General features: G+C 60.4%; 5 protein-coding genes across 5 annotated transcripts; 2 read left to right on the plus strand and 3 right to left on the minus strand.

Moving 5' to 3' along the window:
- Window positions 1–810: 810 nt before the first annotated feature.
- Window positions 811–1,308, minus strand: COLE_04329 (uncharacterized protein; the record flags this gene model as incomplete). The annotated part of the gene is made up of 1 exon (XM_018424040.2): window positions 811–1,308. One exon carries the CDS (start codon window positions 1,306–1,308, stop codon window positions 811–813), a length of 498 nt encoding a protein of 165 aa, XP_018276551.1.
- Window positions 1,309–2,556: 1,248 nt separating this feature from the next.
- Window positions 2,557–3,198, plus strand: COLE_04330 (uncharacterized protein; the record flags this gene model as incomplete). The annotated part of the gene is made up of 1 exon (XM_018424041.2): window positions 2,557–3,198. One exon carries the CDS (start codon window positions 2,557–2,559, stop codon window positions 3,196–3,198), a length of 642 nt encoding a protein of 213 aa, XP_018276552.1.
- Window positions 3,199–3,768: 570 nt separating this feature from the next.
- Window positions 3,769–5,410, minus strand: COLE_04331 (uncharacterized protein; the record flags this gene model as incomplete). Its single annotated transcript, XM_018420501.1, has 2 exons — window positions 3,769–5,085; window positions 5,138–5,410. 2 exons carry the CDS (start codon window positions 5,408–5,410, stop codon window positions 3,769–3,771), a joined length of 1,590 nt encoding a protein of 529 aa, XP_018276553.1.
- A 3,646-nt stretch (window positions 5,411–9,056) lies between these two features.
- COLE_04332 (uncharacterized protein) lies at window positions 9,057–11,664 on the plus strand (the record flags this gene model as incomplete). Its single annotated transcript, XM_018420498.2, has 3 exons — window positions 9,057–9,539; window positions 10,623–10,802; window positions 10,900–11,664. 3 exons carry the CDS (start codon window positions 9,057–9,059, stop codon window positions 11,662–11,664), a joined length of 1,428 nt encoding a protein of 475 aa, XP_018276554.2.
- Window positions 11,665–12,053: 389 nt separating this feature from the next.
- Window positions 12,054–14,180, minus strand: COLE_04333 (uncharacterized protein; the record flags this gene model as incomplete). Its single annotated transcript, XM_018426070.2, has 3 exons — window positions 12,054–12,955; window positions 13,000–14,001; window positions 14,033–14,180. 3 exons carry the CDS (start codon window positions 14,178–14,180, stop codon window positions 12,054–12,056), a joined length of 2,052 nt encoding a protein of 683 aa, XP_018276555.1.
- Between the last annotated feature and the right edge of the window lie 1,250 nt (window positions 14,181–15,430).

Consider the following 15,430-nt stretch of genomic DNA (forward strand, 5'->3'; position numbering starts at 1 on the left):
CACCATAGCTCAGTTGGTAGAGCGTCGGACTGTAATCTGATACCTAGCCCCTCGAACGAGGTGTACATCCGCAGGTCCTGTGTTCGACTCACAGTGGTGAGAGATTTTTGGTGCTTTGACAGCGTTAGTGTGTCGTCAAGGCGACAAGGCCCAAAAGACATAACGGCGTTGGTGTCGAAGCTCTGCTCTGATCTCGGCGTCAATACAGCACTCGTGCGACGGCCTCGCGTTACCCTCCGCTCGTGCGATCGTGTGACCCATGCGCTGTCCGCTATGTACCCTGCAGCTATGCACAGTAACATACTTTGTCTTGCAGCACTATCAGTCTAGCTGTCCTTGATTGAAACAGTGCCAAGTTGCACGAAACATTACGACCCAGCCTAAAGTGACTGGCATGGCTGTGACGATTCACTGTTGTCGCACTAACGCGGCATCCGGTGTACGGACACCTTTGTGCTCAACCACTCCCCAGCCTCCGCCTTTCCGAGTAGTGAGTTGAACGACTGAGCGTAACTGGCGCACACTGTGTCGGGGCAGACAGTGGTAAAGTCGTCCTTGATAAAACAAGACTGCCTCTTGCTCCTGGGTGAAGGCTCGTTCTCCAACACCTTGTATGCAGTTGTGAATTCTGCAATCAAGTGCGAGCGAGTGTGCATGGTCTTGTCACCGTAGATGGCCGGGTTCCTCATGCGAGTAGACCTGGAAGGTGCGGTGACTTGACGCACATGAAGCAGCAGGGTGTTCGAGTGGGACCAGTGAACTTGAAAGTCTTGCCGATGTAGCTGAGGTCGCTTGGCATGCAATTATCCGTCATCCATTGGGGCACAGGGAGGTTGGTGCGTGATCCATGTCGGTGAGGAAGGCGGTGAGTGCCCCAACAAGCCTCATGCTCCTCGGCGAGAGCTGTGACATAACGGACCAGGTCCGTAATCCACTCGCTCTTGAACCAAGAGTAGGCCGCACCCTCAAGTGCTTCGACAGCACCACGGGTATCACCGATCTTGAAGAGCTTGTGCGCTGTCGAGAGATCTGCGTCCAGCCAGTAGCCGTGTTCAACGAGGAAGTGCTCTGCAAGCGCAGAGCCCTGGCTGCAGAAGGTGATGCCACAACAGGTGTACTTCTTCGAGATGCGCGAGCCACCACCTTGCGCACAGCATTCAAACTCACTGCCCCGACGCCACCAATGTCGACCATCATGCTGGCATTACTATCCTTGAAAGGAGATGCAGCCGATGAGGGTGCCTCCGGGAAGTGATCCAGAGGCTCTGTAAGGTCCTCCTCGACCTTACGAAAGCCCACGCAGCGCATGATGTGCTGCTGGATTAATCGATTCCTCGAACATGGGTCAATTTTGAGAGTCTGGGGTTTAGGAAAGGCGGCCGACAAGTCTCCTTCGCATCCAGGACAGATCTCGTTGTCTGGATATGTCCCGGGAGGATAGCCAGCCAAGTGGGTGACAGGCGGCTCAACGGAGCAGTGCTGAATGGTTGCATTGCTCAGCGGGGTCGTGCTGTGCACCGCCCGCATGTGAGAGGTAATCAGGTAGCGTGGAAGGGGGATAGGTCTGTGCTCTTGTGCAGTCGCTTGCGGATGCAGCAAACATCCGCACGTCGTCGCAACTCGAGGACAGCAGGTTCAGCCCCTTGGCTGGGCATATGGGGGGACACATTGGCATCATCCAGCCTTGGCCGATGGTTGCCATGTACACTGCAGCTGTGCACAACAACACCGTTTGTCGTGCAGCGCTGTTGACCTAGCCACGCTTGAGTGAAGCAATGCCAAGTTGCACAGAACGTCAGGACCCAGTCCAAGGTGGCTAATGTGGCTGTATCGATTCAGTATTTGTTGCACGAATGCAGCACAGCTCAGCCGCAGGAGCTGTTGACGGCAGCCCCCGGGCGGTGTACCGGCCATCTACATCCTGGCGTGGCATGGCAGAGCCCAACCGTCCAGCTTAGCACGGGGTCTGTTTGGCTATTGGCTATTGTCAAGACGTCAGCAACTCGGAGATCGGAGATCGACCCCATGAGACCGCTACCTACCGCCTCTTCTGGACCCCGCCATCAATTTCCTTGTAGCGCATTCAGAGCTCAGAGCTGAGATGGAAATGCATCGTCACATACAGCATGCTTCCTGCTTATCGGAAGTTCGGAAGTGCACCACAAACGCTCGGTGACAGGAGTCGAAACCAGCGAGCCCTAGGGCGTCCCGGGGCCGTCGCGCCAGTCGTGCACGTGTTATCTGCTGTCGTCATGGAACGCTGATCGACGCGTTCCACCTGCCCCAAACCCTGATTCCACGTTTACTCGTTGCGTTCTGACGTGAGCTGGCGATGACGCATGGCGTGGGCGTGGGATAGTGCCCTAGGCCGATATCCGATATCCGAGCGACGGGCGGGGCGACGGGCGACGGGCGACGGGCGGCGGACGAGGCGACGAGGCTGCGTGTCCTGCTGAGCTCGCCCCATTGCATCACAGACAACGCCTCCGCGCTCCTTCCCACTCCCTCCTCTCCCCAATCTTCTCCCTCCTCTCTCCCTCCCATTCTCATCCCCACATGTCCCTCTTCGCCGGCCCATACGCATCGGCGCACCGCCTGCCGCCGAACCCCCCGCCGCCGGCGCTCCTCCCCCTCCTCCTGCCCGCCGTGGGCGCCTGCGCGCTCTTCGCGGCGCGCCGCACGCCCCCAACTCTAGCACTAGCAGCATGCGCGACGGCGTTCCTCGCCGTGCGCCTCGTGGGCGCGGTCGGCGCCGCGACGTTCCTCGGCTTGCTGGTACTCGGCCGGCTCGGGAGCGTGGGCGCGGCGCCGGGCGTGGCATCGCTGGGACGCGACTGGAAGGGATGGAGGGACAACTGGAAAGGATACGGCGCGTGGGCGGCGTGGCGCGCCGCGTCGACCGGGATCGCGGCCGCCGCGCTCATCTACGATACGGTCGCGCTGTTCGCGTGCGTCGCGAGCGAAGTCACGCGGCGGCCGGGCGCGTTCGCCGCCGCCCAGGACATGGGGTGGGGGTGGGCCGTCGGCCTCGCGGCGGCGGGGAGTGTGCTGGGCGTCGCTGCGTTGTGGTGGCTTGTGGGGCTTGCGGAGGCGGTTGTGACCTGTAAGAGGGGGGAGGAGCTGGGTGCGTGCGTAATTGAACGGGCTGATGCCAGTGCTCCCGCGATGAGTGGTGCTTCATCCGAGGATACGCTGTAGTTGCTACAGTTGCTATGAGAGAAAGATATGTACCGATACGTTGCGAAACTCGACGGTTTTGATAGTGTGCATGTTCACATGTGCTGAAACCGCCGGATACGTGGACATGTGCTGCGTTAAGGTCCACTGCCGCGCCTGCAGATTGGGGGCCTTGCCGCACCAAACGCCCAACGCGAGCGCTCAATGGGAGGTTATGGGACAGGACGGGTTTTAGTCCTGCCGCCGTGATCTGCGAGTCCACGCTGACCCCCCCTCCCCTCACACATGCTTTTTTACAGTACTTTTATATGCACAACGGCGTCCTCAAAGAAGTAGTTGGACTGGAATGCACTGGTTTCGCGCGTCCGGGCACAATTAATCCGACGGATATATGACATGGCTCTGAGATCTAGGCCTGCCATTATACCATCACAGTCCAGGTCCCAGGTGATCGACCTGAGACAATCCCCCCGTTCACCGCACACGACCACAAAAAACAAGAGTGATCCATTTACACGCGCCAGTCTACGCGCACACATCGACACGTACACAAAACTTCTATGTTTCTCCTCCGTACCCGCATACAAAGCTCTATCGCATATTGCCCCACAGGCCAGCACGGCGCCCCGTATCGTCGTCAGACGATCGCGTACGCGCCATCGGCTCGAGGCCATACCCTTGCGCCTCGAGGAGGTCTCGCTCGCTCTCGTCCTGCCCGAAGAGCGTGTCGCCGCGGTTGAGCCGACGACCCCGCGCGCCGAAGAAGCCTTGCTGCATCTCACGCGCACCGTTTAGCGCCTGTGTGAACACCGCCGTGTAGTACGACAGCTGGTGCGGGCCGGGCCGTGCCGGAGAGTCGTCGTCGTCGTCGCCCTCAAGCACCTCGCCGCGAGCAGCGGCCTGCGCGGCCTCACTCTCGCGCTGCGCCTGGTGCAGCTTGCGCTCGAAACGCTTCACGCGCCACCAGCCGCCAACCGACGCCAGCACGAGGAACCAGCCACATACCATGAGCAGGAAGCTGAACCAAACATACGAGCGGCCAACGTCCTGCGCAGGCGGCCGCATGAGGTCAAGCAGCGAGTGGTTGTACTTGTGTGCGTAGTCCTTGGCCTCATCCAAGTTGTGCAGGATGATCGTCGCGTTCGAGCCAGGGTTGAATATGTCGGCGATCGGGATGGGCCAGCTCTGCGACCCGTACATCTTGAGCTGTTCCTCCGCAGACACATCGTTCTTGTAGTCACCCGTGACAGGGTCGATGTCAAAGTCGCCGGGGTAGTGCCCAGTCTCCTGGTACTCGATGCCCGTCTGGCGAAGGTAAAGGCCAAATCGAACAAGCGTGATGCCGAGGCCGGCGCGCGAGCCGTGCTTGGCGGCGTGGGTAGTGTGCAGAACGTATGTGAGAAGGAAGCCGACCCATTGGAAGGAGACCGAAACGATCAAGTTCCAGATGAAACCGAAGAAGTTGCCCGAGGGCATGCCGTCGATCAGAATCTCGTCCCCGTTGATGGAAGAGTGAAGCGGACCAAATGGCGACGAGGAAGACGGAAGAACAACAGTCGTGTCCCAGTAGGGAGGAACAGCGTCACGCAGTGCCGACTGATACGAGGGTGGCGCGTCTTTCAACTCGTCCTCATTGGCAAACTCAACACCGTCCTCTCGGCGCTCGATCGGCTGCCCATCAGGGCGCGCGGAGAGGTTGGCAAACACACCGCTCTGCCCGCCACCAACGGCGTGTGGCGCCTCTTTTCTTGGCAGGAAAGCCGAGGGCAACACACCGCCGAGGAAGTGACGAGCCTGCTGAGGGCGTGCTACAGGCTCGGATGGCATAATGCCGTTGCTGTTACCGGGGGCAGGATTGTGTGCCGAGTACGGCTCGAACGGTGGGGGTGAATCCGAAGGAGGAAGAAACTGTCATCTGTCAGCATTCGTAGTTCCAGGCCCGAGATAAGGGATCACTCACGTAGTCGCGATTGAAGTCGTAGTCGCCCGGCATGGGCGGCGTGCCAGATCGACCCTGCGGTGCCGCCGCTGCCGGTGGATTGTTGCCTAGAAGCGCGTGGCTCTCATGGGTGTCATCCTCGTCGTCTCCTGGTCCGTCAAAGGCCCGGTCCATCTCGTCCGGATCCGGCATCAAGCTTTGGCGCCTAGACTGCAGACGGAAGGACAGGGGTCGGCGGGGGGACGAGACATTGGATCCTGTCGGACCGCTCGGAATGGGTGTATATGGCGCCATGGTCGGCTGGTGTTAGCGAGTCCGAGGGTTGCCGAAAGTTGGTGTGGTCGGAGCACGGGGAGACTTGCGCGTCGTCACACGACGAGCGCTCAAAAGTCTCAAACATCAGAGGGTGGTGCATGAAGTCTGCGCACATGTTACGCCGCGATCTCAAGGAACGCGGCAGTAGCGGACTTCTGATTATCTTCACTTGGAGGGAGGTGCATGCGTGGAGGGAAGAGGGGGTGGGCGGGTGGTTGGGGGGTTGTCTTGGCACTTGCCTTGGGCAAAATGAGAGTGTGAGATTGATGGGATGGGGCGGCGCGGCCGCCTTCGTTTCCGGCGTGGGAGGGGTGGCGGCGAGGTGGTATGCGATACGAGAGGCGGAGGCGTGGAAGATGATGGGGCAAAGGAGTGGATAAACGATGAGGAGAGAAGAGAGGGAGCACGAGATTGAGTAAGATGGAGGATGGATGGAAGAGGGAGGTGGATGGCACGAGATTGCTCACTCAACGCATGACGATCACCCTGGGAGAGTTGGCTGCTGGGCGGGCGCCGATGCACAGCACGCTTGGTGGCGGGACTGCGTCGTCGACTTGGCCCTCTCAGGGGCGGGCTATGCGGTCGGACATTGCCTCAATGTCCGATGGCCCAGCCACGTGTGCCACGCGAATGGGCCTCGACTCACAGGTATACCAGATTCGTCGGTCTAGGATCTGAGATTGATGGTGCACGTGATTTTCGTGTTTTATGGGCAAATATGCTTGTTTTTTATGCAGAACACAAAATTGTCTCTGAAGTCTGCACGTCATGAGCGATGGCACAAGTAGAGCCTGGCGTTGTGTGCATGGCGGTCAGGCTGCTCTGGACCCACGCGCGGAGGAGGCGGAGAGCCATGAGAGAATGGAGTGGGAGGTTGGAGCAAGAGATCGAGGAATGGTGTGCCTCATGTGTCGGCCCCATATGTCGCCAACTGCCATCAGTAGTCCAGACACCGACAGCACATGTCCACCGTTTTGCGTCAGCCAAGCCTGCCAAGACACCGGCACCCAACGCTGACACTGAGCTTGGACTTGGGTTCTGGGTGACAGGCCGTTGTGGTCCGCGTCACGGCGGAGGACTTGAAGCTCAGCGGTTGAGGTGCGTTACCACTCTCCCCCACTTGTGGTGCACCTGATCTGCCAAAGCACCCTGACCTGGCTGATGAGATCACGACGCGTGCCAGTGAGACGAAGCAATGGAACTTTGAGCTTGCCGTGGTTCGCGGCTTAACACCCTTGCTTGCTGAGACACTTCCTTAGCACGCTCGCAAGAAACGGTTACAAAGTGACAGAGCGCGTTTAAGGTGTTGCAAAATGCCGCGCGGGTGTGCGAGTTAGAGGCAGATGAGGACACGCGGAAGTGGTAGTAGTGGTTACTCGGTGCCGCCTCATCAGCAATCGAGGAGGCACGGGTCGTCCGTGACATGAGGGATTCTGGGATACGCCACCTAGTGTTCTACGATCCTTTCGCGGCAGCCCCACAGATCACAGACGACGACCCATGAGCTTGGCAGTTTGTATACGTAGTCAGTATTGGCGGAAATAGACGCACCGGTCCACCCGCCTCGGCCACAACTGCGTGGGAAATCTCATTCGCCCCATTTCACTCTCCTGCGCCTCGTTTGGCATGAGGTATACCCGAAATGCCAACCGATATAGGCAGGAGGGGTAGTAGGACGGGCGCGAGCTCGTTTACTTTGGTGACTGGGAGTCTAGCGATCTAGCGCGAAAACAGGCGGACCGTCCAGGTGTTGAGGACAGAGAATATGACGCACAGGGACAAAATTGCAAGATCAAGGCGAGGAAACGGGGCAGCTGGAGTTGGACTAGATACAGAAAAGATAGGTTACCGATGTCTGTGAAGAACAGGAGATCAAGAGAGAGATAGAGAGCGAGATAAAATCTATAGATGGATGAGAGAGATTGATGTAATTGGGTCGGCATGTCGGTAGTCGGAGTGTTTCTGAGGTTTCCAGGCCATGTATAGGCAGCCCACCCTGGGCGGTGGTCGTGCCGGTCCTGGCGAGGCCCCGGCGCCCTGAGTGAGCCTCTGCCAGTGCGCCTTTTTCGCTCCTGGGGCCTGTCGTCACGGTTCCCTCTCGCTCTGTCCTCTTCGGGCATCACACAATCACTCTTCATCCACTCCATCCTCCTCGTCCTCGTCTTCTCCATCTTGTACCACCATCCATCACACATCCGCCATCACCATCCTCCTCGGCACCACCGCATCTTGCTCTCTCACTCTCACTCTCACGACTAGTCCACGCACCACTCTCACATCCACTCAACTCCAGATTAACCGCTTTCATCCTCCCCCACAACCGCTCCCCCCCCCCCCCTCCCCTCTCCTCCCGCCCCGCTCCGACCTCCGCTTTTTGCAACCGACCGACCCGTCAGCCACCGTTTGAATCGATCTCACTCTCCACTCTGTTGTCACAACAAACGTGGGCCATCATCCATCCCATCCCCACGTTCGTCCCCTCCTCCTCACCTCCCAGCCACTCTCCTCTGCATCCTAATCTCTCCAAAATTTACTTGGATCTCCCTCTAGTCTACACCGCCGCCTCGACGCCTGGCATGCGTCCCTCACATCCAGTCCGCCTCTGTAAGTCTCCCTGCTCCTCTTGTCCCCGGCCCCCTTTTCTCTCTTCTCGCTCTTTATCGTCTTCCAGGCCCCAGGCGGCCCCCCGTACGGCCACATCCGATAACCGTCTCCCGGCTCTCTCTCTCTCTCTCTCTCTCTCTCTCTCTCTCTCTCACCACCCCGCCCCCACTCTCCCTCACTCTCCCACTCTATCTCTCTCCGAGTATCACTCAACTGACACCTCTCCTTCGCACAGTCTTGCACCGTATCTGAGCAGGCCATGACTCCAGCTCGCGACCCACCCTCCCCTCGGAGTGTGGGCCAGCAGTCTCCATTCCTCACAACCGCCACCCCTTCTTCCTCGACTGATCTTCCCTCTCCATTTCGGTCGCGATCGTTCAAGGGCAACGGCAAAGGTATCAGTAAACCGAGCGGGCCCGGACGGGATCGAAAGAACAATGACGACGAAGTAGGCAGCGTCACCATTTCCCTGCGCCCGAACCACTGCGACCTTGACGCCGAAACCGATGACGCCGAGGACGAGGACCATGTTCCATCGAGCAGGCGGTCATCGGCGGGGCGGCCTCTGACGTCGCGCAAGCAGCTCTTCCGGCCACGAGCAGCCTCGATGGCCATTCCCGACCCCGCAACGCATGCGCCCTCGTTATCCCCCTGCAGCAACGAGTTCTTCCTCCCCCACTTTTCAACCGACTCCAAGTTCAGCCTTCCGCCCGGGCATGCGCGGGCGGCAACCGGACATTCCTCCAACTTTGGCGTCCGATTGGGGACGCGCACAGACGACGGCCAATTCGAGAACACAGGGCTCAACGATGTCATTCGACGCGGGGCAGCAAACGGGGGAGAAGTGGCTCTCCCAAAGCTGGCTCTCCGAGCGCTCTCAGAAGCAAAGGAGGACATGGACACCCGCGCGACCTTTAAGCAGACCCGCAAGGGCAGCATTGGCATGGGCTTGTTCAAGGAGTCTAGGTCGCGGCAGAAAGATGCAGACCGCGATCGAAGCAGAGGTCCCGAGTCCAAGCCGATGCTAGGCCTCGAGGATGTCTCCAGTCCACTCCCACTTGAAGGGGTTGCCGAAGAGGAAGAAGTTTTCGCGCCTGCTCCCCCACGACGGCCGTCAGCGGGGAATCGCGCGCGGCGAGAAAGTAAACCTGACGAGAAGGTCCTCCCGGCGGAAGCCACGATAGTGCCGTCGCCTCAACGACCAGTAGACAAGGGTCGCTCGTACTCTTTCGATGATGACAGCGGGTGGACTTCGACATCCTCATCTGCAGGCAGCGATGACTTCGAGAGTGCGAGCGCGACGGACACCGATGACGAGGAACCACTCGCCGTGCCACTCGAACCTTATGGCCACAAGGTAGGAGGACATAGCAGCATCTACCAGTTCACTCGCGCCGCAATCTGCAAGCCTCTTGTCGGTCGTGAGAACGTGTTCTACGAGGACATGGAGAGACTCGCGCCGGGGCTGCTCCCCTTCGTTCCTCGCTACCTCGGCGTCATGCTCGTCAACTACCGACGAAAGATGGGCACCGAAGGGTCGCAGACCCCAGGGACTGAACGCGATCTCACACTCTCCCCGGCCGTGTCGCAGCCACCGACACCATGTCAACGATCCCTAGCGGGTCGTTCAGATGCGACTGTCTCGGACGTTGAGGTACCCGAGGTCCAGCTCGACTTCAATCGACATGTGGTCCCCGATTGGTTGTTCCGCTCCACTGGCCCGTCCTGTCGTGCGTTGGCCGGGACTCAGAGTCTAGCGGATCGCGGCCGCGGTCGAAGGCGATTTCCGAGCGCAGACGAGGATGACCCGCACAAGCGACGCTCCTCGTCCGTGCGCTCCCCTGCGTCTGTGCCGCGGACGTCCTTCTCGCCCTCGTCGTCCTTTGGCAAACTCTCCATCGGCGACCTGGGTTCGCCACCAAACGGGCTGCCTGCCGCGAGGCTGATACGCGAAGAGCCAAGAACCCCGGTGCAGTCACCCTCCAGTTTCCACCACCTTCACCACACCAATTCTACTCCCTCTCTGAATCGCCACGACTTGTGGTCGTCAATGGATCGATCTGGGAGCGGCTTCACCACTCCCCACGCCCCGTTTGGAGGCATCGGCTCCACCACCGTTAACAACAAGCTCAAAGACCATGTCTTCTCGACTATCTTCAAGCGCTTGAAGAAGAAGAACAACTTCCACAGGTCCCACCACGACGACGCAGATGCCGACGACGAACATGATGGCGGCGCCCTTAAGCGGCCAGCGTTCAAACAAATACGGTCGGACACGAGTAATGGGGCCATGCGCCGGACTCGCAGTGAGGTCCACGTACCAGCTGCCGACAAGGAAAGTAACGGCAAGCGCGAGCACAGCACCGAGCGCGGTTTGTTCCATATGGACGACGACGAGCCGACAGCGCCGAAGACTAATGGCAAGGGTGCCCTGCCCCATCTCAGACGCCGCTCGTCGTTGGACGGCGCACGTCCTGCCTCGGATTCGCCCAGACTAACGTTGGAAGCGTCACCAAGACCACCCACAGAAGAATACTCGCCATCAATTCCTCCAAGTGTCGCCAACGGCGATGACATCACCCGCCAGGAGCTCTTCATCTTCATGGAGGACCTCACGGGCAAGCTCAAGAAGCCGTGTGTTCTTGACCTCAAGATGGGAACACGGCAGTATGGTTTTGATGCAACGCCGCTCAAGAAGACCAGCCAGCGGAAGAAGTGCGACCAGACGACCAGCCGAACCCTCGGAGTTCGGATGTGTGGCATGCAGGTGAGTGCAGCGCACGTGTGTGGGACTAGCGACGACATTAGCTGTCGGGCCTAGTTTTTTAGGCTGGGTTCGCAGACAGTGTGGCTGACAACCTTAGGTGTGGTCAAATGCCACGCAGTCATTCGTGTCCAAGAACAAATACCGCGGAAGGCAGCTCAAAACGGAGGAGTTTCCGCGCGTGCTTTCGCTCTACTTGAACGATGGCAACAATCTCCTCGTTCAGCACATTCCACCGCTCATGCAGAAGCTGTACAGCCTCGCCTCAATCTTGGTAACGCTCAACGGCTTCCGCTTCTACGGCTGCTCCCTCCTGCTTATCTACGACGGCGACCCTGAGGTGCAGCAGCAGTATGCGCGGAAAGCGCGCCCCATGCATGAGCGACACGAGTCAATGTTTGAGGAGGCTCCTCGTCGCCGCCCGTCGTTGTCGGGCACGAACCGCCGCTCGCGCTCCGCCGATGTTCCCGAGACCGCACGTGCCAGGCGCGTCAAGGGAGATGTCACACTACGCATCGTCGACTTCGCGCACTCCACATCCGGTCAGGATATCAAGTTCCCTTATCCTCCTGGCGTTCACGACCCTCCCAATCTCGGCAAGGGCTACTGCCCGATGATAGACGAGGAGACGGGACTCGCGCTCGCCCGCTTCCCTCCCAAACATCCGAAGGACCCCGACATGGGCTTCATATACGGCATTTCGTCGATTGTCGCATCTCTGCGCACCATCTATGCGGATGAGGCCGAGCGCCGCCGCGCAGCGGGCCTCGGCGGTCTCCCTAGCCTCCCCACATTCGAGCACGGCGACGTCTTCGACAAGCTGTTCCCGCCTGGCAAGATGGACATGGGGTACCTATCCACCTAGCCGCGTCAGCGTTTCGATTCCCATTTCCCACTTCCCAAGCGCATCCCCGCCAAGCTATACCCCAACTCCTCCACACAAGATATCATATCACCCGTCTCCCGAATAATCATTGCACGCCGGCCGCAGCCGGCCACTCGGACTCGTCTCGGATCAATTAGTTGCCAAAATGTATCATTGTAGCATTGAGCTGGGCAATCATGGAGCGAAACTCGGGCTGGAACTCGCAAGGAACTGGAGCACTGACGTGATTGCCGCTATCACTTGCTGTTGACTGACTGCGCGAATCACAAGCCCCTCCTCCAACGCATAACTACAGCTACACCAGGGCACGGTGGCACAAATGCATATGCTTACAGTAAGAGTGCGACAACGACATATGGTCCAGCCGCCTAAAGCTTGAGGCGCTTGGCATCGGGTCCCGCCTCTTCGCGCTTGCGGCGCTTGGCCTCCTCCTTCCCCCCCTTGCCAAGCACGGTAACTCCCTTGCCAGACTTGACGAGTCCGCGAAGCGCCTCGTCCTTCTGCTCGCGCACAGTCTTCCTCTTCTTGGAGTACAGTGCCTCTGCGCCGGCGAGCTTGGCGCGCTGTGCCTTCTTGCCGCGGCGCGCCTTTGCGCGGGCAGCCTTGGCCTCCTCCGGCGTCTGCTCGTCGCGCGCGACAAGCTCGGCAGCCTTGGCGGCAAACATCTCCTGGGGCGCGAGCATGCTCCCCGCGCCCTGGGTGGACGGGAGCGCGCTCTCCATGCTCGTCGTCGCGATGTTCTCGACGGTGCGGATCGCCGCCTTCGGCGCCTTCGGGACGAACGTGAGGCTCGATAACGCGTCGAGTTTGTAGCAGATGTCGTTCCACAGCGCCTCAATCTCCTCGTGCTGCGCCGCGAGCTTGGTGTCGCGCGCGTCCGCTGCCCCGCCCGACGCGGCGGCCGTGTACTCGTCCTCGTAGATCTGGGCGAGCGAGCGCGCGCTCTGCTTGTCGTCGAGCTCGAAGAAGCGGGACGGGAGGAACGGGGTGGGGTCGTACGCGCGCACGCGCACCACGCTGTCGAAGTTGTTGTCGAGAATCCGCTTCTTGATCAGCTCCTCCAGGTTCGCCACGCTCTCCTCCGTCACAGTCGGCACGATTTTGGCGACGTGCTCAAAGTCCAGGTCCTCTTCCAACAGCGAGTTTTCGGGACGCGCACGCGAAGACGCCTCGCCGAGCAGCGTCCACTCCTTCGGCCCGATCGCCTCCGACTCGAGCTGCGCAATTTGCTCCGCCAGCTCGCGCTGTCGCCGCTCGTGCGTCGACAGGACTAGGATTAGCGATGTCCTCTGCGTCCAAGTCGCTTAAACTCACCCCGCTGCGCATCGCCCTCGTCCTCGCTGTCATCGAAGAGATCCGCCTTGAGGCGGTTCATGATCCCGCGCGACGGGTCCTCCTCATCTTCTGGCTCCTCCTCGTCCTCGTCTTCGTCGGCGAACGCGACCTTCCGCTTGCTCTTCTTCTTCCCGTCGTCCTTTGCCTTGCCCTTGCCCTTACCGCCCTTCTCGTCCTTGGGCGCGGGCCGCGGCGGCGGCGCGAAGAAGTCCGAGTACATGAGCGGCGCGTCGTCTTCCTCGCCCTCCTCGAGGAACATGGCGCCCATGTCGTCGAGCTCAGCATCCTCGTCCTCGTCGCCGCCGAGCGCGCCAGACGTCACCCGCCCGGCCTCCATCTCCTCGGTTTGGCGGTTGAACTCGTCGATCGAGAAGAATGTGTCGTCGAGCGTCGGGTGTTGGGCGCGTGGTTTGGACGGACCGGGGGCGTAGCCGTCGTCCTCTTGGGCATCGTCGTCGGAGACGTCGTCATCGTCGCCGTCAACCTCCGCCTCGCCGTCCAACGACACCTCCTCGTCAGAGCCGGAGCCCATCTCGACGTCCTCGTCGCTGCCCAACTCCTCGTCCTCACTCCCCTCACTCCCCTCACTTCCGTCCTCACTGTCCCCCTCGCTCTCCGACATGCCCTCCTCATACCCCCCCTCCGCCATCATCTTCTCCCACTCCTCGATCGTCATCTCCTCGGTGCTGTCGTCCTCGTCCTCGTCCTCCTCCCACCCCATGACGCTCTCCTCCTCCGTCTCAGGCGCAGCGACCTCGCGAATGATCCGACACATCCCGTCGGCCCGCAACTCCATCTGCGCCCACACCTGCTCGTGCTCCATGCCGTCCACAGTGAGCTCGCTGAGAGGCGTGTACGGCAACACGTCCTCCGGCGCGGGCTTTTCCGCAGGCGGCTGGGCCGAGCGCAGCGTGATCCCCGTGTCGATGGACGCGATGAACGGGTGGATGTGCGGGTGCGAGCGCGCCTCCGTCGCGATGCCTGATGTCAGCGATGCCGCGGGTTGACGCACCGAGGTCACAGATGTGCTTGGCGGCGGCGAGGGCGTGCGCGGCCAGCTCGGCGTCGCCGCCGCGCGCGAGCTTGTGCTCCCGCGTCGAGAGGAGGGCGGCGAACGCCTCCAGCGAGGGTATGATGGTCGCGGCGGTGTCCTGCGACATTGTGCGGTGGGTGTTGGTGTCGGTGGAGGTTGGTGTTGGGTGGATCAGAATTTCGAGTGGGATGGGCTCCGTCGCAAACAGCCGGCGGCAGTATTGTCACGTGACAGCCGTCTGGGTAGTAGTTGTCATCCCGCATCCATTCAGCTATACAGCTATGCAGCTACCATATGCATGGAAAGAACGTGCATTGGTGAATTCGAGGTGGGTTGGGCCAAGGACAATGCATAGTACTTAGCATCTCGACGACCTCTGGAAGCACGCGGATGAGATGCAGCGGGCTGTCACCAACGAGATGAGCAATATTGGTTCCGTACATGACGCGCCTGGACGCGTCGAGATTGCCTTTTGCTTTCTTCGCCACCACCCCACCACACTCGACTTCCCACCCCATCTCTCATCCATCCAGTCACTCAACCACTCCAAAATGTATGTCTTAGACGTACCGTTCAACTGACACTCAGGTCCGCAGCAGACACAACAGAAGCAACTGCCCCCGCGCCGGCGCGCGCGTCGAACGGCACGCCCATCCCAGAGGACAAGGCCGCGCAGGTGGCGCGGCTCCTCGCCGAGGGCAAGAAGGCGCTTGCCCTCAAGCAGTGGGAGGAGGCAGTCGAGAAGCACGCGTCAGCCTTGCAGATTCAGTGCGTTGTCTCGAGAGCGGGCTGACGACAGGGACGAAGCAGGCGTGGACCAGCTCGACGTGAGCAAGGCGCCGCTGCTGTTCAACTATGGCCGCGCGCTCTTCGAGCTCGCGCTGTCACAGCAGGGCGTTATGGGGAAGGAGGAGGTTGCGAAGGGGACGGGGACGGTAGATGAGGACAAGGAGAAGGCGGGCAAGTTCGTGTTTGAGGGTGATGGAGACGAGGACGGGGAAGAAGAGGAGGGCGAGGGTGAGGGCGAGGAGCAGGATGGCGCCGATGGCGAGGGCGGCGACGAGGAAGAAGACCTGCCTGAGGACGACTTCAATGCGGCGTGGGAGGTGCTGGATGTCGCGCGAACGATTTACGAGCGCGAGATCGCCAGGAAGGGCGCGGACAACGCGCGCGACGACAGGATGAGCTTGGCTGAGTGCTACCTCTTCCTGGGCGACATCAGTTGTGAGACAGGTGAGTGCGGTTGTTCGAATGCGACGGTCCACTGACCGCACAGAAAAGTTCGACCAGGCAGTCCTGGATTATAGGGCAGCACTGGAGATCAAGACGGCGCTCCTTCCACCTTCATCGCGTGCGCTCGCGTCCGCGCACTACCAG

Source organism: Cutaneotrichosporon oleaginosum, assembly GCF_008065305.1.
Source record: "Cutaneotrichosporon oleaginosum strain ATCC 20508 chromosome Unknown ATCC20508_contig03, whole genome shotgun sequence".
NCBI lineage: Eukaryota > Fungi > Basidiomycota > Tremellomycetes > Trichosporonales > Trichosporonaceae > Cutaneotrichosporon > Cutaneotrichosporon oleaginosum.